We start from the raw sequence: 27,176 nt of genomic DNA, 5'->3' as shown, positions 1-27,176 counted from the left end.
AAGGGCCATCTCCGGTGAGTGGCTGATGCGGACCCCATAGAACTAACCGAAGGTGTTTTCCCAACAAATGTCACTGGTGATGGGGAGATATGAAACAAGGACTTCATCTGATGTCTTTTTTGTTTCTTTCTTTCTGTCTTGACCTTGATACCCTTTTTCCATTAGAGTAGGAAAAAAAGTTCACCCACTAAGGGGACACAGACACTCTTAAGTAACCCACATAGGTGTCATTTCCACAACAATATAGACAGCTTTGAAAAGCTTCTGTTAATCCCAGTAATCTTCTAAATTACTGTCCTCAAAGCCACTGGCTGCTCTCATTGTCAGCCAAATGATGCCCCTATCAACCACAGCTCTAAGGATTTCATTGAAAGATGAAAAGCTCTCAATCTGAGTTGGAAATGGCTCCCTGGTCATTGGACTTTGCTTGAATTCAAGGAGTTGAAGTCATTAAACTAAATGGTGCTTCAGATATCATCATGTAGAATTTTAAACATATAGTGAAAGCAAGACATTTCTATTAACACTGCAGACTTACTAACAATACTTAATGCTGCTGAATCTCAGGCATTGAAAAAGACCAACTGAGAGTCTTATTCACAAAAACTAAAACTACAGTGTGTATGAGTGTCTCTAAAGTCTGGTACCTTTTCCTTTCCAGTGAAGAAAAGTCACTGTCAGTGTGATTGATGTGTGTCTAAAAGTATCTATGTGCCACCAGAATTGTGGGCAGACGTTGCAGGACTTTGTAGGATCACTAAACCTATATTTTCAGAATCCACATGTCAGAGATTCTTCTAGTTTATCTTTCATGTCTATTTGTTTCACTTCTATCCAGAAGTCTTTGGATTCTTCAGACTAGTTTATACAGAAGAACAAATATGCAAGAGGCATGCGGTTTCTCTGCGTCTGACACAGGCATCTCGGTAACTCACAGATTTTGGCCCTAATAGCTTGAAAACCTACACAAGATGGATTTCAATCTCAGAATGTAACTGACTTCAATCTCAGAATCTAACTGTAATTGATACTGAGATTGGATGACTTTAAACACAGAATGGAATGGTACATGTTTTCCTGCTTGGAGAATCACCTTACTTTTTTTTTAAAAAATAGCTGCTATTGTTCTGGATTTAATATTCTATTTTGATGCTAATATTTCCCGTCTTGTACAGAGCACTTTGCCGAAAACCCTGAAGTGTGTGAGCTGCAGTGACTTCCTATCACAAAAGTGGCACTGGCTAAAACAAGTGCGTAGCTTGTTTCAGTTGCACTTCCCTATAGCCGTTCCCTGATGGATTTATCAGCATTTTCTGCTTTTCACTGGACCGCACGGTCAGCAAACCACAGCTCACATGGATTCTCAGTGGCTTCCTCATTGCAAACACCTCCTCGTATCACACTGTGGTGCCTAGGTCTCCCAGAGGTGTTTCTTTCATCTGCCTGGGTACAGTTATGCCTCCTCAGCGGTCTTTATACCCGAGCCCATCAGTTCTTACATCACCTATCCAGATGAGGTGTGATGGTTCTGACCATTATTTCCAGATAATGACTCTTGACTCCAAGGTTTGCAGCAGATAGAGGATTTACCATTTTGCTATTCCTGGGCATTCTGACATCAAAAATGCAACTGGGGCAGAGACTGAATATAAAATGAATGGATGACACAGTTTCTCTCCTACGCTATTACACAAGAGTGGAACTCTCACAGAATCCTATACTGCTGTGCAGTGGGCCCTTCACAGTTAATAGAGAATCCAAGATTTAAAAAAAAAAAATCTTTAATGGCTAGAGTGGGAGAAGGAAAGTCACAGGGACTGGTCATTGCAAAATTTAAGCAGTTCTGTTTCTCTAGCGGAGCTGCTCTCCAACATACGGTTATAGTTTAAGTTTGTTAAAACTGAACAAAACTTAAAACGCAGTTCCTCAGTCAGCCTAATCATATCTGAAGTGCTCGAGAACCACACAGGCCTGATGGCTGCAATGCTGGCTGGCGAAGATGATGGAACGTTCCTGTTATTGCGGAAAATTCTACTGGACAGCCCCGCTCAAAATAGACTTAAAACTCACAATAATGGGCCTAATGAATATGCAAAAATGAACCCATTTCTGGAACTGGGAGATTCACATGGCTTTGCTAACCTGGTCCACATCACAACAAACGGTCAGTTCAGTGGATACTATTTGCTTTAAAGAAGCTGCAGAAGTGAGGAGGGGGCACAGGGAAGAAAGACGTCTCGGGCACATGTGGATGGTGGGACCCAGACAGCCCGAGACACAGCTCCAGAAGTGGGCGTGGCCTGTGGAGGGGTCCTGAAGCCTCCTGATAGAATCTCAGCTCTTCCGGGGGGAAGCAGAGTCTAGACTTGGGTGCAGGGGAACCGGGAAAGGGAGACAGGCATCAAAGAACAGCAGAGGAGAAGTCCGGGCCACACGTCTGGTGGAGACCCTCGCTGACGTCTACTGAGCACTTTCTCTGGGCAGAAAAGGCCGTAAAGCCCAAACTGGATTATGTCCCCTGATCCCCCAGCAACCCTCAGACAGGACAAGCAAGGGCAGAGCGGAGTTGAAGAGTACGCATCTGGGGGTGGTCCCAGAGGCTCCAGGAGGACCAGCTGCCTGGTAACAGGCTGTCTTCAAGCAAGCAGGCTGGAGGCTGGGAGCAATAGGAGAGGATGACAGGCAAGCATGGCTTTGCTGGCTGGAGCCAGCTAGGATCCTGGAGGTTCATTCAAGCAGATAGCAGAGTCCAGGGAGAGGCCCTGTACCTTCCACAGACAGAAGACGAAAGGAGCTGGGACCAGCGCTTAGGGCTACGAGGAGAATGTGGTTGTTTTACAGATATTTATGTGGGGCTTAAGGCTTCAATACACCTGCAGTGCAGGAGACCTGGGTTTGATCCCTGGGTCGGGAAGATCCCCTAGAGAAGGGAGTGGCTGCCCACTCCAGTACTGTTGTCTGGAGAATTCCATGAATTGCCTGGTGGGCAACAGTCCACAGGATGGCAGAGAGTCAGACACGACTGAGCGACTAACACTTTCACTTAAGGGGTCAGTGCCCCACCAACTTGTCTAACTCTACATGAGCCCTAGGCAAATGTATGAAGTCAGGAAAATTTTTCTAAGTGTGACCAGCGTCCCTTTTCTTAGCTGTTACCTTCCAGAGATTGACCTGTCTCCTCATTACAAATGTCAGTGCAGGTCAGCAGCTGTGACGTGATCGGGCATCAGAAGTGGGCAGGGATGCTCGTCATGCCCAGGGTACCCTGCCCTGCCCTGGTTTCATCGGTTGGGTTTAGGACAGGCAGTTGTAAGGGCGGTATTGTGATGGGTCTTCCAAGCATAACATATACTAGGTGGCAGCTCTTGGGAGCTGACTGTACTTATGACCCACTGGCTTATGGAAACATCTTTCAAAATTAGGGGAAAAGGTAAGTAGTTATCTCTTAAGAATTCTGGTCAATGAGAAATGAGGGTAATTCTGGAGAACCCTGGGGCAAGGTTTTCTCACTCTTAGAAAGCAACACCAAGAAGGGAAACAGGCTTGCCTCTCTCCTCTGGATGTTGTGTCTGCAGGTAATGCTGGAACCACTACAGCCACCTTGTTACCATGAGGGGTTAGAGCCTGAGGATGGCATCCTTTTGCCAGGTTATTGAGTTATTGAACTAACCAGTCCTGAAGTTGCCCCACCACTGGATTTTATGATGTGAGATTCATTCACTCACTCACTCATTTATGCAATAAATATTAAGTGAGCACTGACAAAATGCCAAGCATTGCTCAAAAGGCATATGGGATACTTTAGAGGATAAAAGACAGGAAGATCTTTGGCCTAAATTTTCTCACTAGTTTAGCCTCCTTGAATTTAGTTTGTTTTCTGAAACCGTAAGAAACTTACGGTTTAAGAACCATTAGTTCTTAAGAACCACTTTAACTTACACCCTGATGACTGCACACTGGCTTCACAGGGAACTGAAGAGCCTACAATTAACAGCATAAAAATAATCAGAAGGACATGCCTTATCTTATGTGATGTGTCTGTAATTGATGCTGTGGAATCATTTTTCTCCCTGACTTAAACCACTGTCTCTTGGTTGTCATAATGCTACACATTTCTGGCTTACTTCCTATTTCTCCGTCCACTTCTTAGTTCTTGAGTGCTTTCTTATTCCCAGATCATTTTGTTTTAACTTCCAGATCATTCAGTGCTGGAGTACCGAGGGGTTTTCTATCAGAGACGCTTACTTTCTCATGCTACATCTTCTCTCAGAAATACCATCAATCCACATGTCTTCACGACCATGTATCCACGGACAGTTCCAAACCTGCAATCTCCAACCCAGCTCTCCCTCTTGAGTTTCAAATCTGTACAGTGAAACTCTGCTTAGACGCCTGGATATCTCACTCAGCAGTCAAACCATCGTGATACTCCATTCTCTATACTTGCTTCTCTTACCTCCCCAGCTTAGGAGACAGGCAGCTGTCCTTCGTTCCTGTCCACCAAGACTCCAAGCCAGAGTTCTCAGTGTCAGCCATGCCTTCAGTCTCCCCTTCACTGCCCAAACCTAAGCAGTCACAGGCCCTCCTGACTCCATCTCCTGTAATTCTCCAGTCTCTCCCCTCCCCTCTCCCACTCCTGCGACCCTCATTCCTGCCCACCTGCCATCACGTCATCTGAATCCCAGCCACAGTCCACTGGCTGGACTCCCCGACTCATGCCTTGGTCTCCCTCCAAGTCCTTCTCCCCTGTAGGCACAGTGATGACGCTGCAAATCCGATCATGCAGAAAACCCTTCCAGAGCTCCTCGCTGCTCTCTGGACAAAGAACAAGCAGCTAACATCATTCTCCTGCCTGTAAGCTCTGCCCCAACTCCCCCGATCATACAGACATGCTCTTTCTTGCATTATCCCCAAACCACGCCTCCCCATGTGTAGGTCCTCCTACTTAGAACATCCCCCCAACCCATCCCAACTTCGCCACCATAATCCTCACCATCCTTCAGGTTTCCTCTAAGACACCACACCTTCCAAGATGCTACCCCTGAGTCTCCAGGCCTGGGTGGATAATGCGTCCAAGACACCCCACTCCTGAAACACCCTATACTTTCCTCGTCACAATCGCCAAGCACCTGAACTCATTCCAGGACTGTCAGTTCTATTAGTCAGGGGAGCCCACTGGCTCCTCCTGGTATTCGTGGCATCCACAACGATGCCTGCCACATAACAAGCATTCATTTAACAAACACACAAGAGATGAACCCACTTGCTGGGGAACGTCTGCTCACAGCTATAATAAAAACTACTTCATTAATTTTTTTCACTCGAGATAGTGATTTCCTGAAAGAACAGTGATATCTGAAAGAGAATCCAGAGCACAATTTCTCTTCATTCTTTATCATTTAATATGCTTTCCATTTACCCCACTAGGGCGATCCACTGCATTAGGTGCCAAGGTGCCACATCAACGATTTTATGTCACTGAGGCCAAAGTAAACATTCTTTTCATTTTCACAGAATTACTCCAAATCACAGTTTCCAGAAGATGCCATTTCTAGGTGAGACATCAGAAACAGCTAAAAATGTGACAAAATAACAGTGCCTGGGAAAGGCTGTGAAAAGCACTACTTCCCATAAACTTCATGGCTTTAAAAGTCTATGCACCTGGGACGCCAGATAAACAATGAGACTTAAAAGGCTCAAGTCGACGAATTCGTCTCCTCTGATACAGGAGAGAATTGTTATTTTTATTTTTAAAAGACGACCTTTTCATTTAAATACCAGGCTTTTTTGTCACCAATGTCTGAGAGTGGGGGGGGGAAATATAGACTCCGCATAAAAGAGTCATCCATTTCAAGGAGGTTCTGTTTGTGTTGATAATTAAAAATAACACCTTCCAAAATGCTGCTCTGACTCGATGAAGGAAAAAAAAGCACACCTCAATGCACTTTATTATTTGTCGTAAAATGTTATCGCTAATTCCCAGCACACAGGGGAAAGGGAAGACGCTCACTGGCACACGGTCACTACTCCCCCTACACCCCATCCCACCCCCACCCTCCCTTCTTTCTGCGCTGGTGGGATTATGGATCTCCTCCCCCAGGTCTTGGTGTGACTGTAGCGAGCAGTGGCCTAGTGACCAGGGAACTGCATTGGCCTCAACTCCATCTCTGCACGCAGCCACACATCTCAGCTCCCTGCTCCTGTCTGGGGATTGGATGCGTGTAATATACAGGGGCGAGAGCATGTCATTTCATGGAGAGAGAGAGGGTCATCTTTCCATCTCCTCCCCTCCTGATCAGTGATACAATCACTCGTGTGAGTGAAATACACTCATCCATTACAAAGCACGTGACAGGACTGTGATAGAACTGAGGTTTCATCGCAAAACCCAGTGTTGAAAAATACAGAACATTTGCCACTGTTATCCTGAATGTTCTTTATATACACCATCATGCTTATTTGTAGAGATCATTTCCAATAACCACTAGCAGCAGGATTTATCAATATCCTCTGATAACCAATAGGTAATATATTACAAAGTTTTGTGTGTGTTTCTATAAATTCCAAGTGTTTCCCAAGTGGCTCAGTGGTAAAGAATCTGCCTGCCAATGCAGGAGATGGAGGTTTGATCTCTGGGGTTGGGAAGGTCTCCTGGAGAAGGAAATGGTGACCCACTCCAGAATTCTTGCTTGGGAAATCCCGAGACAGAGGAGCCTGGTGGGCTACAGTCCATCGGGTTGCAAAGAGTTGGACATGACTTAGTGACTAAATAATAACAACAACAACAAAATTCCAAACGAAGGACAGGAGGTCTTAGTAGAGTTTTTCAGAGTCCACACTGGCTGTGAGCCCTTAGGCAAGGCTGTAACCTCACTGGGCCACAGCTGCTTCATCTCCACGTAGAAAAACAACAGAGGCCAGGCCGGGCGACCTCATGAGATCCTTACTAAGTCTGAGAAAAATCAGCACTATTTTACCAATAGCCAAACAGCTCACTGTTTTCAGGATATTCTTCTCCATAACACTTAGAAGGCACTATCTGTATGTAGAGTATTTGATATCCATAAACACGAATATAGCAGCTTCCCTGGTAGCTCAGATATAAAGAATCAGCCTGCAACACAGGAGACTTCAGTTGGATCCCTGGGTCAGGAAGATCCCCTGGAGGAGGGAATGGCAACCCAAACCAGTATTCTTGCCTAGAGAATCCCATGGTCACAAAGAATCAGATAATCAGATACGACTGAGCAACTAACACTTTCTTTCTGTACATGAATATACACCCAAGATAATGTTTCCTATTTAAATTATTGACAAATAAAAGTTTCATGTATCGTCAGTTCAGTTCAGTTCAGTCATGTCTGATTCTTTGCAACCCCATGGACTGCAGCACGCCAGGCCTCCCAGTCCATCACCAACTCCCGGAGTTTACTCAAACTCATGTCCATCAAGTCAGTGATACCATCCAACCATCTCATTCTTTGTCAACCCCTTCTCCTCCTGCCTTCCATCTGTCCCAGCATCAGGGTCTTTTCCAATGAGTCAGTTCTTCGCATCAGGTGGCCAAGGTATTGGAGTTTCAACTTCAACATCAGTCCTTCCAATGAATAACAAGGGGGATCAGAGCACTAGTGTTCTGGATTTTGCCAACACAGGTGAACAGACCAAGTCACATATACATACAGACAGTCTCAGGCTGGCATTTGTTGTTCTTTTCAGTAAACATATACCGAGCATCAACTATGTCCCAGCACTACCGCAGGCAGCAGGATGCCTATAAGGTCCACGAACAAATCAGACAGAGATCCTGTCCTGCCTGGTGGAGCTCAATTTCAGTGAGGAGAGACCGATGAGGAAAAGGCTAACACAGTATATGTGTAATTTATAGACTGCAGGTGATAACAGACAGAAGGAAAAGAAGAGAGAAAGAAAGAACACAGTGGATCAGGCTCAGGGGACTATGGACCTATGGGAGGTGACAATTTAAAATCCAGAGCTTCCAAGGCATCTGAGCAAAGAATGAAAAGAGCAGTGAGCCACGTGGACAGATGTCTTGGGGAAGAAGGTTCTAGGAAGACAGTGCAGTCAACGCCAATGTCAGAGACTGGAAAGCAAGTGAGACGTCACAAGAGGAAGTTATGAGGAGGTCCTGCCAAGGAACTGAAGCAAACTTAGGGGCTGGAGGGCAGATCGCAGAGGGTTTTGGAGGCGGCTGGAGAAACTTGGAACTTCCCTGAGCAGGGGGTGACGTGTTGGGATTTACAGAGAACTAAGAGAGAAGCAAATGCAGCCCAGAGGCTTTAAGGTACATACCAAGACAACTTAAGGGCTCACGAATTAGGTTACACGTTGTTGAGAAGTAGAAGTAGGACCAATGCTCCCGTTTCACTACATTTAGGTCTCTGTGTAAAATATCACCTCCTCCTGAGGGCCTCCATGACTGCGTTTATATAAAATCATGCCCCCCACAGAGTTTATCTCCTTACACTGCTGCTTTGTTCGCCTTCATAGTATTCATCCGTCCTTGACAGTGTATCATATGCTTATTTATTTCCTGCCTCCTTTGGTAGGATGTAAACCGAGAAGGTGAGGGTTTTACTGTTTTGGTTATCACTGTAGCTTGACACCTGACCACCTGGCCCAGAGTGGGGAGTCGGTACCAATTTGCTGAATTAATGAACGTTATAGGAGTCTAGGAGAACCCTTAAGTTCTCACTCAAAAAAACAGATGATGAAATTGGTGAATAGTTAAAAATAAGCTGTCTACAAAGTGATAAGATTATTTTCCATCATTAGTTGGTTTCACATTTGTATTCTTCAGACTGATGATGGTCCACTGGAATGTTTACATTTGTGCTTTTCACAAAATTGCTATATCCATATTGTGAGAAATGTGGGAAATGGGGGGAAAAGCATTTAAAATTTTATGTTCCTACTCCATCACTATTAAACAATTTAAAATTTTCTTCATAGTTTTCAAAGTTTGCTGCATTTTTTATATGGCCTTGATAAATCCAGAGATGAAACTTTAAAAATCAGAGAAGTGTTTGATGTAAACTTTCTTCTGAACTCTATACTTACATGATTCAATAAGGAAACCAATAAAAAATATGAGCCATCCAGTAGCTCCTGCTCATCACACCTACATTCCATTAAATGACGGATTACTGAGCTAGTTTCTACAGATATTGAGAAAATCTCTGCTCTTCAATCCAAGCTCTCATTTTGCCTAACTTAGGGACCAGTTTGGGATTTTAACCTGCTAAGAAAAATATACTCCAGAATTATATATGCAATATAAAAAGAATACTCCAGTATTCTTGCCTGGAAAATCCTATGGACAGAGGAGCCTGATGGGCTATACAGTCCATGGGGTCGCAATAGTCAGACACAATTTAACGACTAAACCAACCAAGAATAAGATAAGGAATTTCTAGGAGAACTGTCAGAATAATCCAAAGTGTTAGTTGCTCAGTCGTGTCCAGCTCTTTGCGACCCCATGGGTTGTAGCCTGCTAGGCTCCCCTATCCATGAAATTCTCCAGGCAAGAATACTGGACTGGATCGCTATTCTCTTTTCCAGGAGATCTTCCTGACCAGGGGATCGACCCGGGTCTCCTGCATTGCAGGCAGATTCTTAACCGTCTGAGCCAGCAGGGAAGCCATAATGAAACCTCACTAATTCTGAGTTCCCTCTGCCCATCAGGTGCACATCTCACAACCCTACAGTTTATCTTTACACCTTCTACAAACAAGCAAGGTGTTATTAAGCAAAATCAATAACAAAGAGGTGGAAGAGAACAGCTCACCTACTAAAGATAAACTGCTTTCTGCATTAGCAATACCATATCCAAAACAGCCTAACTGCAAAGTGGACCCAGGCCGGCCGCGGCAGACGGGCTGATAGTCACTACAAGCCACTGGGCAGCTGTCGGGGACGGCACCTCTCTGGTGACAGCATTTTGCTGCCAGATGACCCGACTCAGGTGCTAACCCAGGAGGCGGTACAAAATGAGGACTGACCAGCCAGGCGATGAGGAAGGACGGCTGAAAATCTATGAAACTCATCTCTGAAACGAACAACTTGGCAAAGGATGAGAGGCTCTTGGCCCCTTGCTGTTCGCTCGGGTTGCGGCAATCAAAGTTTGTTCGTTCTACTCCCGAGGCTCTCAGACACAGCCGCTGGGTGATGCTGTAGGAAAGGGAAGAATGACGACAAGCAAGCGGTGTGTTCAGAGGCTAAGAGGGTGAGAGGGGAAGGACAAGAAGGAGATGAAATCAGACATCGAGGGACTGGGTTCCCGTTACCCACGTGGTTAGACAGTCGTGGGGGGGCTGAAGACTCCCGAAGCTGAAAGGGGACGGCGATGTCCCTTCGTAAGACTGAAGGGGGCCTGAGCTAGGAAGAGGCATGTTGAGGGTTTCAAAAAATACAGAGGATGATGACGATGAGATTATTACCAATAAAGGTATGTTGACAATTTCTCAAGGATTTTATGGAATGACAGCCACTAGTGCAGTCTGCACATTGTTACAGACAGAATTGCGTCTGTCCCCACCGACGGTCCACATTTACATGTGGAACCCAAACCCCCCAATGTGACTGTATTTGGAGATGAGGCTTTTAAGGAAGTAATGAGGTTAAATGAGGTCTGAAGGGTAGGCCTTGATCCAGCAGGACTGATTTTCTTGTGAAAAGAGGAAGAGACGCCAGGATTGTGCACGCATGGAAGAAAGGCCACGTGAGGTCACAGGGAGCCAGCAGCCATCTAACAAGCTGAGAGGCAGCCACACCAGAAACCAACCCTGCTGGCACCTGGATCCTGGACTCCCAGCCTCCAAAACCACGGGGAATCGCATTTCTGTTGTTTAAGTCACCCAGCCTCTGGTATTTTGTTACGGCAGCTTTGGCAATCTAATGCAGATGTGTGATCTCATGTCATTCACATTATATTATCATCCACACTTTCAAATACACAAACAGAAGCACCAGAGATGTTCAGCAAGTTGACTAAAGTTGCACAGTTCTTGCAAAGTGGAACTAGAACTGAATCCAAGCAATGATTTCAGGACTCACGTTCCTAACAGCTCATTAAACAGAATACAAGGTCATATGATTAATATCTACAGTGATTAAAAAATGAACACTTTTATCAGAAAAATTCAAAGTAAATACAATTTACTTTGCATTTTTACTTCTCCCCTTCCCATCATCCAAGCAGTAAGTATTTTGGTGAGTATATGTATCTCAAGCCTCTCTGAGGCTCGGGGGGTCTGGCAGTAAGCCTATGAGGTCCATGTTTTCCTGGAGTTTATGTGCCAGTGAAGAAGGCCAGTCAACCACGGAATGGAAAAAAGCGGACACTGATAAGCTCAAAGCCAAAAATAAAACTGGAAGTTGTGGTGACAGGTGGGGGCCAGACCAGTCCCTTTCTCCATAGTTAGTGACTGAACACATGCCATGAGATGACCTCAAACAGGACCCAGCTCCTAATTCTGGGGTAGCTCCTAGTGTGGGCTGGCAGCCCCCAGACTCAATGCATCCCCCATTTTTTCCTCTATAAAGTGGGCCTTTTGCTCTAATGGTCTCAGTTCCATTCAGATGCTCAGTCGTGTCCAACTCTTTGTGACCCCATGGACTGCAGCACGCCAGGCCTCCCTGTCCATCACCAACTCCCGGAGTTTACTCAAACTCATGTCCATTGAGTCAGTGATGTCATCCAACCATCTCATTCTCTGTTGTTCCCTTCTCTTCCCGCCTTCCATCTTTCCCAGCATCAGGGTCTTCTCTAATGGTCTACAGCTTCCTTGATTAAGTCAGGAAGTTATTCAGGCAATATTTACCCTAAGTCAGTTATTAATCTGGAGAAGGCAATGGCATTCCACTCCAGTACTCTTGCCTGGAAAATCCCATGGACAGAGGAGACTGGTAGGCTGCAGTCCATGGGGTTACTGAGAGTCGGACATGACTGAGTGAGTTCACTTTCACTTTCCACTTTCATGCATTAGAGAAGGAAATGGCAACCCACTCCAATGTTCTCGCCTGGAGAATCCCAGGGATAGGGGAGCCTGGTGGGCTGCCGTCTATGGGGTCGCACAGAGTCAGGACACGACTGAAGCACCTTAGCAGCAGCAGCAGTTATTAAGCATAATGGAAATTACAAAGACTATAATAAAATGTACTCTCTCCTTCAGAGGATTCCTGAAGTTTTCCAGTGAGAGACATAAAGGTTGTAGGAAGAGGGATCCAGTTCAAAGATCCCTCCCCTCCCTGGGAAGGGGAGGGACCACTGAACTGGACTGAACAGGCTTTAGTGCTGACAGTAATGGCCCTTGGATGCTGACTATGGAATACCATACCTGTGGTCAGACACTTCCCATCTTCACTGGGGAAGGAATGTGGAGAAAGGAGTTTGAGATGAAAGAGGGAACGTTAAGATCAACAAAAGGGTGGGTTTAGGGGGACCTTAAAGAAGTCTGTGTGCTGAAGAATTGATGCTTTCAAATTGTGGTACTGGAGAAGACTCTTGAGAGCCCCTTGGACTGTAAGGAGATCAAACCAGTCAATCCTAAAGGAAATCAACCCTGAATATTCATTGCAAAGACTGATGCTGAAGCTCCAATACTTTGGCCACTTGATGCAAAGAGCCAACTCATTGGAAAAGACCCCTGTGTTGGGAAAGACTGAGGGCAAAACAAGAGGGCGACAGAGAATGAGATGGTTAGATAGTATCACCGACTCAATGGACATGAATTTGAGCAAACTCCTGGAGATAATGAAGGACAGGGGAGGCTGGCGTGCTGCAGTCCATGGGGTTGCAAAGAGTTGGACATGACTGAGCGACTAAACAACAACAGAAAGTAAGACATTGGATAAAAGTGACAAAGTTATGTATTCTTTTTTTCTGGAGAGCCTAATCGGCCAAATAAACTGTCTCTTGGCATAGCTTGCTCAGAAGTAGAAGGTTAGCATGGCTCACCCAGGAGGTACCAGAGGGCTATGATAATTAATGAAGAATTAGTCACTCACTCGAGTCCAACTCTTTGCTACCCCATCGACGGTAGCCTGTTGGGCTCCTCTGTCCATGGAATGATCCAGGCAAATATACTAGAGTGGGTTGCCGTATCCTATGCCGGGGATCTTCCCGACCCAGGGACTGTACCTGGGTCTTCTGCACTGCAGGCATATTCTTTACCATCTGAGGCACCAACTAATCCAGGAAAACTTGAAATAATACAACTTCACACCCTACCAGTGAGTGGTGGTGCAGACTGTTTGTGTATTTAGTGAAATATATATGGGGAGATCATGTGTGTGTTTGGGGCTGTGGGTATGATTGTTGAATAGGGTACACTTGAACTCCTGGTTTGCCTGACCAAAAATATTCCAGAGACCTTTCCAATACATTCATGATACATGACAACTCAGTTTTATTCAAAAAACTTACTAACTCAGATTCATTTTTAAAAACCCTTAAGAGTTGGCTAAAAATAAAGATTGAACTTTAAAATGTGTTAAAAATAGACTGGGTTTTATTTCATTAGTTTTAGAACACTCTAAATTGACACAGATTTTTTTACTCTAATTGTTGCCTAGGAGATCTTATTATTACACACGAGGTCCTTACGACTTGCAGCATTTCAGAGTGGCAAAGTGTTCTAAAAATACTTTAAAAGCGCCATCAGGATGCTCCACGACAGGGGTGAATGAGGTGAGCTGTACCCAGGAATAAGGACCAACTCGCTGACGACAGCAGAATCAGAGAGAAGCACCCAGGTTAGAGACACACCTGCCTTTTGGTGTCAGGACACAAACTCAGCATGCAGAAGGCCTACGGAAATGTGGTGGACTGTCAGAATTACAAGGTCACTTTGATGATTAGGGTGGATCTTTAAAGAGAGTATGTGATTTAATAATCTGGCCCAACAAACAACGCTGGTGCGAAACAGTAAGACCAGAGTATTGACGATTGTGACAAAGCTGGAACAAGAGCTTGTCGTTTCTCATAAAGGACGTCCCTGGTGGCTCAGAGGTAAAGAATCTACTTGCCAATGCAAGGAGATGCAGGTTTGATTCCTGGGTTGGGAGGATACCCGGGAGAAGGAAATAGCAACCTGCTCCAGTATTCTTGCCTAGGAAATCCAACAGAGGGACCTGGTGGGCATCAGTCCATGGGGTCGCAAAGAATCAGACACGACTGAGCGACTAAACGCAGCACAGAGACTAAACAACACTTCTCGTAAAGCTTTAAGTGAAGGGTGATGAGGGGAAGGGTGGAGAGGAAGGAGAAGGGTTGGTGGGGGGCCGGTGATGACTAGTTAATACGCTGTGTAAACCACTGTATACCTTTGTATTTAAAGGCAGTAGTTCAACCAGCAAAAGACACGTGATAAATCACTGGCTAACACTTGTGGACACATTCACAGAGCATTTGTAATCACTGTAATAGTACCATTTGAAATCTCTTACGTGTACATTTATATTTTATCATTTTCTCCACCTTGATTCTCCTACTGCTGGGAGATGGACTGCCCAAAAAAAGCTGTTCGGGATATTCTAGATGCTTGTGGATTTTTAACATTTGTCTTGGGACTCCCTAGTGCCTGAAAGAACCAAAGCAATTAAATTCACCCCAGCTGTGTGTGTTCAGATACCAATAGGCTCACCACCAGTACTGACACCATTCCTGGGGCCCCATCACTTTTCTTAGCATCCTGTGGTTTGATTACAAAGCTGAGAAAAAGGGAGGGTTCACCTTCACGACAATACCCATCACTTCAGCGCTGTCAGCTCCATTCTCTGATCTCTCCAGAACTGTCTGGAGTTTTACAGATTCAAACTCTGATAAAGCAATGCAGAGAATGAAATCCTACTCTGAGAAATACACACAGATTCCAAGCATGGCTTCTTTTTGGCCCGCAGAGCCTGGAGTGGTCCCCTTACCTTTATCATAGATTTCCTTCAAGACCCCTCGTTTTATCAGCTCCTCTCTGCTTTGCCTCATGGATATTTTCCTTTCCAGGGCTGAAAGTCAAACACAGAGAAGCACGTGTGAGTCAGTAATAAAGACAATTTTTTAAAAAGCATATTTTAAGATGTGCTAAAATATAACGTATGGGAAAGCTTCTGTAAATCACTTGACTAATGTAAACTAATGATACCAGTGGACAGCTACTATGATCAGCATCATAATCTGATTATTTCACCTTCAAGACAATCAAATTACCTATGATGCAGGCATTTTTATTTCACTTTATTTAACCACAATATATGGTTGAAGAAACTACCACAGAGCAGCTCCACCACCGATCAGAACCACCCAGGGAAGAGGACCTAGGATTCGAAGCCAGAAAGGCTGCCTCCATCCTTGGTTTAACTCAGACGACATGGCATCTTCCAGAGTGTGACCTTTCCTCAGAAAGGGATTCCCCAAAAGGGATTCCTCTTTTAATTACCTAGTTCATGCGGATCACGTCTTATTGTCTTATTGAGAATTTAGTTGCTTCTCAACTATTAAAAAATGGTATGAAAACACCTCTTCTAAAGCTCCCTGGATTGGTACCCAAGTTCCCGAGGACAGACTGAGGGGGTGGGGAGAGACCTCCGTGGGACACCCACCCACCTCTCTCGGCTCCCAGCAAGGAATGAAGGAACAGTTCAGTTCCCAAACGCCCCTCTACGAGGACCCAGCCCCTCACCGGAGCCAACCGCTCAGGCAGGTGGGGGCTGGGGGAGGGAAGAAGGGACATTTCCTCGGATCAGTGGTGTGATGGAGGGCAAGTCAAGCGGGAACAGAGCCCCGAGTGGGGAAGGGAGGGGCGGCACCCAGGGCAGGCCCGCGGCTCCAGGCAGGACGGGGGGGATTGGCGGGAGGCTATAGAGGAAACAAAGCTATTCCAGCACTGACATCCAGGAAACATGGAGAGGAGGAGGTGAGACGTGGCTGTGGTCCCTTTGGTCAGCTTGAGATTCTTTGCATGCTTTGGTTACACAGTCATGGGGGGGTGGCGGGAAATACCGGTTATAAAATAAGAGAACAACTTTATGCAGATAAATTTAGATACAGATGAATTAAACACACACAACTCTCAATAGAATTTAATGTAAAAATATATATATATATATGAGTAAGAACTAGAAAGAAACCAAGGAAACAAGAATTGTGATTGAACTCTGTTACCCACTAACTGTCCGATCTTCACCAAGTCACTCTGCCAGTCTGGAAAGACAGTGATGCCCTCCCTGCTGCCAGCCTGGGACCCGACAACTATATGACAATAAAAAGCTCTCTGGGTTATTCTCAAGCATATCAGGACTGAAAATCCCTGATTATCCATTTTGAAACTTATTATTTTAAAAATGTATTGTAACGCCCTCCCTTAGATTACAATAAATTCAGTGATGTGAGAAGGAAAAATAAAGGTTAACCTTGGCAGACAGCTTACTGAGATCATATTAATAAGAAGATGGATGTATATAAATTTATAGCCCCCAGAAGTGAGGGCAGGAAGGCTGTATGGAAGGACAAGGGTTAGAGGTGAGTGGGGAAACTATGGAGCGGTGTTCGCTTTGGGAGGTGAAGGAGTTTTATGTCCTGAACCAAAGGACAGGATATGGTGGGAAGAGGGCAGAAAGTGCTCTCGTGCAGAATGGGGATACCCAGGGAAGGGGAAGAGAAGTGTGTGCCAGTAGGTCAGAAAGTTCTGCCTGATTTTAAAAAACATTTGCTCAGCAGCACAGTAGGAAAGACTGAATAGGCAAGATGAAGTCGGGGATTTCAAGGTAAAAGTTTATTAGTGATCTTCCAGAGGAATAAAGAAGAGTCATCCTGTCCTGACCCATGTACATGAACAGATTTCCCTTCAACAAAACAAGTTTTCCAGTGGCTTTTCAAAACTGTGGAGTAAAGTGGGGGAACCAGGGCCACAGACGGAAAGGAAGGGTCTGCAGGCAGGAGGGCAGAGCCCTGGACACGGAGATCCGAGAGCTTCAGCACCAGCAGAATATGGACGCTCTCAGGCCAACCGCTGTCATCCGGACCTCAGCCGTCTCTCCACACTCGGCCAACAACTGAGGACCAGCTGCCCACAGTGCAAGGGAAGCCATCGGGGGCTGGGGACGATGGTAACCAGAGGGACAGCCCCTGCCTCCCAAAGGTCGCAGGCTAAGGTGCGAGTCAGTCATCAAATGGGACATCACCTTGTCCGTGACTGCAAACTGAGATGTGCCTCAAAACAAGACATGCTTCCATCAGAGCATACGCTAAATAACCTCCTCCATGGGGGAGCTGGGGTTTCCCTGGTGGCTCAGCGGTAAAGAACTCTCCTGCCAAGGCAGGAGACTCGGGTTCAATCCCTGAGTTGGGAAGATCCCCTGGAGAAGGAAATGGCAACCCACTCCAGTATTCTTGCCTGGAGAATCCCATGGACAGGGGAGCCTGGCGGGCTACAGTCCATGGGGTCGCAAAAGAGTCGGACATGACTGAGTGTCTGACAAACAGCAACAACTGGGGAATTCAAGAAGGCTTTTCCGAGGAAGAGACCCCCAAGCTGGGTCTGAAAGCTCAATGTATGTTATCTTGGCCCAGGACAGTCGGGGAGGAAGTGGAAAACACCCCAGACAGAGCAAGCTGGGGGGATCAGGGTGCCGTGGACAGGCAGAGAGGAAGCTGGTATGACCGCCCAGCTGACACCAGTTGGAGGATGACGGTTTGAGATGCAATCAGAGGGGTGGGGGGCGCTGGGCCACGCAGGGCCTTCCTGACCATGTTCTTCTAAGGGAGATGTGAAGAAACGGATCGCGTTTGAGTTATCGGACAGACCAATTTCCACTTCAGCATGGAGGACAGACTGGAGGGAGGCCAGTTACTGGATGGTTGCAGAAGTCTGGGCAGAAGATGAAGGCAGCTACACAAGGATGCTGAAGACAAACGTGGAATTGTTAAGAAATGAAAAAAAAAAAAAAAATAGTGACCAAAAGAGCAAAAACATCAGTTAAAAATAGTAAATCTAAGCAGATGATTAAACTAAACTTTAGGCCACAGTAAACGAGAGGGCAGCATTAAAATACAAGGAATAGATATACAGCATATATCTTAAGATATACGGTGAAGATATCTAAAGATATAAAGGTGAAGGGGCTTCCCCAGTGGCTCAGTGGTAAAGAATCTACCTGCGACACAGGAGATGCGGGTTTGATCCCTGGGTTGGGAAGATTCCCTGGAGGAGGAAATGGCAATCCACTCCAGTATTCTTGCAGGAAATCTCATGGACAGAGGAGGCTGGCAGACCACAGTCCACAGAGTCACAGAGTCGCAGAGTCAGATACGATCGAGCAACCGAGCAGGAGCATGGGCGTATAAAGGTGGGTTTCTAAAAACAATTCTTTTAACCTCTAACACAAGAGAACCAAAAGAGAAAAAGTAGGATGCCGACTTCTCCCACCAAAATGAAAATACAGGTTAGGTAGCAACAATGCAACTCCTTGAATCTTCAGAAAAGAACCAAATTTCTGGCTGCAGTAATGCAGTAAATGTAAAACACTGTGAAAGGCTTTCAAGAGAGTCCTTGGCAACTGAAACACCAAAATAAAGTTGCATAAACAAGCAAATGTGCAAACACAAAAGCAGCGGCATCCAGTCTAAAATTCCACACCAACATATGAAACAGCCTAAAGAGGAAAAGGGGGGAAATGACCCATTGGCTTTTAGAGACCAACAAAGAATTAGCAGAGTAGATCCAAACACCTTTTAAAAGCTTCACATATCCCCTCTTTCTTGCCTGAAATGAGTGAGGGAAGGACTTCTCAATTACTGTACCCAATACAGCCCCCAAAAACATATTAAAAGGTTGGCCCATCTAAGGAAGGCTCTCTAAGCTTGTCATTAAACAAAATATTAATGTAAAAGTCACCCAGGAAACCTTGAAAAGCATAGTTATTCTCGCATCTTTATCAACATCTATTGATCATATTTTTTTATTTTCCAGTTTTTTGATTTGTTGACATCTTGGGGCCATGCCGATCCTAGAGTCGGCCCCTCCCAGGAAGCCTGCCTTTCCTACGCAAACCGACAATCCAGAGCCCCACCCTTAACCACCTTCTTTACAGAGTTCTTACAGAAAATACTTCACTGTTCCTCTGCCCTAATCTCCACAGGGCCAGGTACCAGACAATTGGAGACGCTCCTTAAGCCCCAGAGTCCACTACAATGATTCAAACCAGCCAGGTAAGCCCATTTACCCTATCCTGCCCATTGCATCTTGGGGAAACCATGAAAAAAAGGCTCTCGCCCATGTTTTTCTCCCATTCTTTCTGTCTCCTGAACAACCTGCTTTGGCCCTCCATGGCCTGGCATGCCCTTTCTCTTGCAAGCTGTGAGGACAACAAACTCTTTTCAATGGCAACCGTCTCTTGATCTGTTGGCTCCACCATACCTGAATAATAAGAAAACCAACATTGAAAAACATACCTGTGCTTGCATTGGTTTGTAAACAAAGGTAAAAACTAAGGTTATTTTTTCCCCACAGCTTTATGTTCTATTCTATTGCTCGAAAGTCTGTTTACAATTGAGTGAAAGCTTTAAAAATAGGAAGCCTGGTGAAAGAAGGACTCTCAACAGTAAATTCCATCAAAGCCCAGAGACCAACTCTGGTAATGGAATGACAGCAGTTTTAATCACTTTTGTAAACTTTTTTTGAGCCAGTACTGCAGTCTATGCCATGTTTACTAAAAGCCAGTTCCCCATCACGTCCCTCTAATTAATTTTTTCAGTTTCCCTATACATTTGGATTTGTGCTAAGCCAAGGAATCCTATGCTTCTTTGACATCAAAGAATTAAAACTGGCAACTTGGAAGGGCTTGTTCTTGCTTAGTGAATGTCTAGGCTGGATAAATTTGTTAAAAATAGCTAGAACATCCTCTTTTTATTTTCTGCATGTGCACACAGGCATGCTTTTTTTTTTTAATTTACGGAAATAGATGAAGCATTTTAACAGTAAATAATTTACAAGATAGAAAACAAACTTCCTTTTCATTGTCCCTCCTTCCAAACACCCAACTCATCAACTCTCACTACTGCCCTTCTTTGATAATGTCCTTCTCTCTTTCCTCCATCTCTCTCTGCTCCTTTTCCACACACTCCCACACTATATAAATACAGTTTTTAAAACCACAAATGGGTTCATTCTGCTCACATTATTCCACAACTCTTCTTTTCTCCTCTCATTTATGAATATGTTTTGGAAATCTTCCCGTTGGTACATACAGAAAACACCTCATTGTTTTTGAGTACCACCTACCATTACATGGATCTAAGTGCCAAATTCAGACTTAAATTGAAGGAAGTAGGGAAAACCACTAGACCATTCAGGTATGACCTAAATCAAATTCCTTATGATTACACAGTGGAAGTGACAGATAGATTCAAGAGATTAGGTCTGATAGGGTGCCTGAAGAACTATGGAAGGAGGTTCGTAGGTTCGTGACATTGTACAGGAGGCAGGAATCAAGATCATCCCCAAGGAAAAGAAACGCAAAAAGGCAAAATGGTTGTCTGAGGAGGCCTTACAAATAGCTGTGAATAGAAGAGAAGTGAAAGGCAAAGGAGAAAAGGAGATATTCCCATTTGAATACAGAGTTCCAAAGAATAGCAAGGGGAGATAAGAGCCATTCTCAGTGACCAAGGCAAAGAAATAGAGGGAAACAATAGAATGGGAAAGTCTAGAGATCTCTTCAAGAAAATTAGAGATACCAAGGGAACATTTCACACAAAGATGGGCACAATAAAGGACAGAAATGATATGGACCTAAAAGAAGCAGAAGATGTTAAGAAGAGGTGGCAAGAATACACAGAAGAACTGTACAAAAAAGCTCTTCATGACCCAGATAATCACAATGGTGTGATCACCAACCTAGAGCCAGACATCCTGGAATGTGAAGTCAAGTGGGCCTTAGGAAGCATCACTATCAATGAAGCTAGTGGAGGTGATGGAATTCCAGTTAAGTTATTTCAAATCCTAAAAGATGATGCTGTGAAAGTGCTGCACTCAATATGCCAGCAAATTTGGAAAACTCAGCAGTGGCCACAGGACTGGAAAAGGTCAGTTTTCATTCCAATCCCAAAGAATGCTCAAACTACCGCACAATTGCACTCATCTCACATGCGAGCAAAGTAATGCTCAAAATTCTCCAAGCCAGGCTTCAATAGTACGTGAACTGTGAACTTCCAGATGTTCAAGCTGGTTTTAGAAAAGGCAGAGGAACCAGAGATCAAATTGCCAACATCCACTGGATCATTGAAAAAGCAAGAGGGTTCCAAAAAAAACATCTATTTCTGCTTTATTGACTATGCCAAAGCCTTTGACTGTGTGGATCACAACAAACTGTGGAAAATTCTTTAAGAGATAGGAATACCAGACCACCTTACCTGCCTCCTGAGAAATCTGTATGCAGGTCAGGAAGCAACAGTTAGAACTAGACCTGGGACAACAGACTGGTTCCCAATTGGGAAAGGAGTACGTCAAGGCTGTATATTGTCACCCTGCTTATTTAACTTATATGCAGAGTACACCATGAGAAACCCTCTGGGCTGAATGAAGCACAAGCTGGAATCAAGATTGCTGGGAGAAATACCAATAAACTCAGACACGCAGATGACACCACCTTTATGACAGAAAGCAAAGAGGAACAAAAGAGCCTCTTGATGAAAGTGAAAGAGGAGGGTGAAAAAGTTGGCTTAAAACTCAACATTCAGAAAAGTAAGATCATGGCATCTGGTCCCATCACTTCGAGGCAAATAAATGGGGAAACAGTGACAGACTTTATTTTTGGGGCTCCAAAATCACTGCAGATGGTGACTGCAGCCATGAAATTAAAAGAAGCTTGCTCCTTTGAAGAAGAGCTATGACCAACCTAGAAAGCACATTAAAAAGCAGAGACATTACTTTGCCAACAAAGGTCTGTCTAGTCAAAGCTATGGTTTTTCCAGTAGTCATGTATGGATGTTGAGAGTTGGACTATAAAGAAAGCTGAGCAACAAAGAATTGATACTTTTGAACTGTGGTGTTGGAGAAGACTCTTGAGAATCCTGTGGACTGCAAGGAGATCCAACCAGTCCATCTTAAAGGAAATCAGTACTGGATATTCATTGGAAGGACTGGTGGTGAAGCTGAAATTTTCAATACTTTGGCCACCTAATGCAAAGAACTGACTCGTTGGAAAAGAACCAGAAAATAGGAAAGATTGAAGGCAGGAGGAGAAGGGGACGACAGAGGATGAGATGGTTGGATGGCATCACCGACTCAATGGACATGAGTTTGAATAAGCTCCAGGAGTTGGTGAAGGACAGGGAGGACGGGCGTGCTGCAGTCCATGAGGTTGCAAAGAGCTGAACATGACTTCGTGACTGAACTGAAGTGGCAGAACTTCTTTCACCATCTGAAACTGAAGGAAGTTTAAGTTGCTTCACCTTTTGGGCCTTTAAACATTGCCAGTGGGATTATACCTGTTTAGGCACCCATATGAACAGGCCTAAGAATTTTTCTAGTATGTATCACTAGACTTACTGGGCAGAGGGTATTTTTGATGTGCTCCAGTACTGATGGAAGAAAGAAACTCTTATATTTCATAAAATGAGGAAATGGGGAAAAAAGCAATATCAATTCTTTTTTAGTCATCTGCTTCTTCTCAGAGTATCAGGGCAGGGAGCTATTTGTATATTTCTCTAGGATAATCTATCTTTGTTGAATTCTCTGTGCAACTGCCTTAAATTACACTCTGTAAGGGATAGAAGTTTGAAGGGGAAAAAAACAATTGATAAATGATGGAATCTACAGTAGCTTACTGTGGAGCCATATGCCTTCAGTGGTTAAAATAGTCAGCCTGCATGTACTGGGTTGGCCAAAAAGTTCATTTGGGTTTTTCCGTAAGATGGTGTGGGGAAATCTGACTGAACTTTTTGGTTAGCCCAGTAAAATCTGTAGCTTTTATCCCTTTAAAATTGGACAACTCCAGTGAAAGTGAATTTAGGCTAGAGATCTATAAGTAACAAATGGAATGAGCTTCCAGAACCTGGAATCTACCTCTACTTCCTGTATGACATCATAAAAAGTATTATTAATATGATGCAACAACGACGGCCTAGAAAAACCCAACATGAAACCATCAACCCACATTTACATTATTTCCATCTTCTCTAAGATGAAGAGACTCTCTTTCCAAGTTAAGTGTATACAAACAATATATAAGAGGAGAAAGAAAAACAAAGATGTGGAGGAACAGAATAAACCCAGAGGTCTTCCATTTCGAAAGATTAGAGAGCCAATGCCAGTTATCTCTTATTTCATAAGAAAATAAATGAGAAAAACAACAACACTGTTGATCTAAGTGGAGTAGGACATGGCAACCCACTCCAGTATTCTTGCCTGAAAAATTCCATGGTAAGAGGAGTGTGGTAGGCTACAGTCCATGCGGTCGCAAGGAGGTGGATACGACTGAGCACGCATGTCAATCGAAATGCCGTGTTGGAGAGAGAAGTAAAAAAAAATTCAATTTTAAATGCTTAGTTTTAGACAGAATGGTATGATAAACACACTCAAGAAGTTCTGTTAATCTAGAAGCAATCTGTGTAAGCACCAAATTTTTACCAACTCAGATGATTTCAGGAGTCCTGTGCATATCTAAACATTCTGCTAAGTGTAGCGTCACTAGGCAAGAAGGTTTTTCCATTGATTATCCAAAGAAAAGCTTACTGAATCGAATTCAAGAGGAAAAACATCTCTTAAAATATTTCATAATTAACATCAAATGATCCTCAAAATCACAGACTGAACAACAAGGTCTTACTGTATAGCACAGGGAAGTATATTCAATACCCTGTGATAAACCATAGAGGAAAAGAACATGAAAAAGAATGTGTCTGTGTGTATATACATATATACATACATATATGAATGAATCACTTTGTTGTACAGCAGAAATTAACAGAACATTGTAAATCAATTACACTTCAATAAAACTAAAAACAAAACAAGAGACACTGTTGAAAATGCTTTTCCCTCTAAAAATTTAAAGCATGTGGAAATTCCACCTAAAGGGTAGAAACTAACATTTTAGTGTCTTTGTCATGTAAGCATAGCTCCGTATTTTCCCCCATTGTTACAGTATGAACTTCAGCGATGGTGCAAGTGGAATGAGTACATGAATCAAGTTCCTCATTTCCAGTACGGCAGCCCAGCCACTGTACTTGGCCAACACTGGTAGCTAGCTTGGATAAACTCTTCACAGCCCATGAGGCAGGAGATAAGATTGTATACTGTTGCTTGTGATTACATCCAAACCACCTAGATCAGCACTTCCCACAGTCTGTTCTGCAGAATAGTAACTCCCAGAGATGCTCCGTGGAAAGGGTTTGAGGACAGTAATTTTCGGAAATGCCATGTGCCACTAGAGAACCATAATATTCATTAGCAGGAGAGGACCTAAAGAAACCAGTTTAACCCAGTGTTTCTCTCAAATTCATTTGACAATATAACCCTTTCATAGAGGACCACGGGGACTTTTATTCTGAGGAAAATCTTTTGGGAAACACTGGTCTAAATGCCAGGCTGGGACTTTCCTGGTGGTCCAATGGGTAAGAATCCACCTTCCAATGCAGCAGACGTGGGTTTGATCCCTGGTCAGGAAACGAAGGGGTTTCCCAGGTGGCTTAGTGGTAAAGATTTCACCTGCCAATGCAGGAGCCACAGGTGCGATCCCTGGGTCAGGAAGATCCCCTAGAGGAGGAAATGGCAACCCCCTCCAGTATTCTTGCCGGGATAATCTCATAGACAGTGGAGCCTGGATGGGTACAGTCCACTGGGTCACAGAGAGTCAGACGCGACTGAGCGTGCATGCAGGGAACTAAGATCCCACACGCCAGGAGGCAAGTGAGCCTGCGTGCCACAACCACAGTGAAGCGTCACCCACGAGGTAACAAAGGTCTTTCATGCTGCAGCTGGGACCCAATGCAGCCAAATAAATAAATATTGAAAAAAAATAAAATAGATGCCAGGTTGCAGGAAGCGCATGGTGTAAAAAAGGAGCCACGGAGGTCAGCTCTTCCAACACAGCTGGGACACAGAGGGGCCAAAATCTGTCACAAAGACCTTTTTGGTCAAAGTTTGAACCAAACAGAACTGAAAACCTGAAGTCCTGCCATGTTAAATGAGCAAGGCATGACCAACCAGAAAGATCCGAATGGAGCAGAGTGACCAGCCATCCATCTGTTTGTCCTCCCGCAGTACTAGTGGGAATTTTAGTCGGGAGACATCCGTATTCCAGTGGTCTCGCTGGATGGGCAATCCACTATCCATCCCCCAAATAAGTAAAGACTCGATATAGCCTTGATCAGCTCAATACTACAGAATATCTGTCCAAAATAAGAGCTTGGGTTTGGACATAAGTGGTTTTCTGACAGTAATGCAGACAGTATAATTTCCTCTGGAGTCAAGAAGCATGAAAGTTGGACATGTCATTAGCATAGACGAGGTGATTTACTTTCCTCTTACTGTCCAAGAAGTGCCTGCAGCCAGGCCCACCAGAGCTTTATCTACCAACGAAGTGTAAGAGAAAAGGGATCAGACTTGTTTCTGTCAGCTGTGTTGTTAACAGCACGTTTCTCATGGATCTTGATTTGGATCCTGGTTTGAGCAAACTAGCTGTGAAAGTGTTTGGGGGAGTCAGTCGGGAAAATGTGAATATGAGATGATATTGCGTGTGCTTAGTCGCTCAGTCGTGTCCGATTCTTTGCGACCCCGTGGACTGTAGCCCGCCAGGCTCCTCTGTCCCTGGGCTTCTCCAGGCAAAAATACCGGAGGGGGTTCCCATGCCCTCCTCCAGGGGATCTTCCCAACCCAGGTAGTGAACCCACGTCTCCCGCATTGCAGGAAGGTTCTTTACCATCAGAGCCCACCAGGGAAGTTCTAGATGATATTAGGGAATTACTATTAGTTTTGCTACCTATGATAATGGTCTTGGAGTGATACAGGACATTTTCCTGAGTTTTTAAAGATGAATGATTAGAGGTGCCTGTCATTTATTTTTATTTAAAAATAAAAACCCATAAATATGGCCATATCTTAGTTACTCTTAGGTGATGGCTATATAACTACACAATTGTACAACGATATCATTATATAATTCTCTCGTTTGAAAATTCTCAAAATAAAAAGTAAACACACAAAAATGAATGAATCTTACAAGTAATGCTGAGTTAAAAGAGCAAAACAAATGCACACACATACTGTGATTCCATTTATATAAGGTTCAAACACTGGAAAAACTAAATGTATGGTTTAGAGATGTATGTCTCTAAACCTTAAAACTACAAAGAAAGGATATGATGAAAATACAAAATCAGGACAGTGACCACCTTTGATGGGGAGGGAAACTGCAATCATAAGGTACATTAAGGGATTTCCAGATGCTGTCTGTCTGTCTGTCTCTCTCTCTATATATATAGACTTGGCAACAGTTATATGATGTTTGCTTTAAAACCATGTTAAACTATACATTGAGGTTTAATGAATTTTCTCAATGTATGTTTTATTTTCCAAAGTAAAAACATTCAAAGGACCTTCTTACTAACTCTGCTTCTCTTTTTACTGATTCAATAGTCCCTGAAGTGGAATAAAAACCCTAGCTACCATATAATGCAATTATACAGCTGGCCAGCAGACTTGCTCCTGATAATGAAAGAAAAAGTGATCGTAAGACAATAAAAGCCACAAGTTCTTTCCTGGTCATTTCTTTAAATAGTTCAGATATCAACACAGAATGATTGCTCTAATGCCTTCCAGTATCTGGACAGCAGGAAAGAGACCTTAGGTTTTGGGGGGAAGAAAGCAGGACAGAAAGTTTTAGAGGTGAGTAGTTTTGCAGAACTAAGAATTCAGATTTTTGAAAATAGGGTAGACTATTCTTGAGGTCCATCCTGGAAGCAACATGTAAGAAGCAATTTAGGGGAGTGTTGCAAGGCACAGGCTCAAAGCTCTGGGGAGGGCACTAGGGAAAGTTTGTTACAATTTGCAGATTGCATGTTCTCTCTCTCTCTAAGCCAATTTACAGAGGAAAAGTTCAGACCACATTGTAACAGAATAACCATCAGTTTTGTCTTCTGAGATTGATAAGACACAGCAGAA

General features: G+C 44.0%; 1 protein-coding gene across 12 annotated transcripts in view; it reads right to left on the bottom strand.

The window, feature by feature from the left end:
* Nucleotides 1-27,176, bottom strand: part of PHACTR1 (phosphatase and actin regulator 1) — a 491,697-nt gene that overhangs the window by 74,304 nt on the left and 390,217 nt on the right. For all 12 annotated transcript variants that reach the window (XM_070457043.1, XM_070457047.1, XM_070457042.1 and 9 more), the window contains one exon: nt 14,944-15,024. In XM_070457043.1, coding sequence (XP_070313144.1) covers nt 14,944-15,024 — 81 coding nt within the window. The remainder of the gene's footprint in view (nt 1-14,943; nt 15,025-27,176) is intronic.

This window comes from Odocoileus virginianus, chromosome 27 (genome assembly GCF_023699985.2).
Source record: "Odocoileus virginianus isolate 20LAN1187 ecotype Illinois chromosome 27, Ovbor_1.2, whole genome shotgun sequence".
Lineage (NCBI taxonomy): Eukaryota > Metazoa > Chordata > Mammalia > Artiodactyla > Cervidae > Odocoileus > Odocoileus virginianus.
Note: the sequence above shows the minus strand (reverse complement) of the source record. Positions and strands in the feature narration are given on the sequence as shown.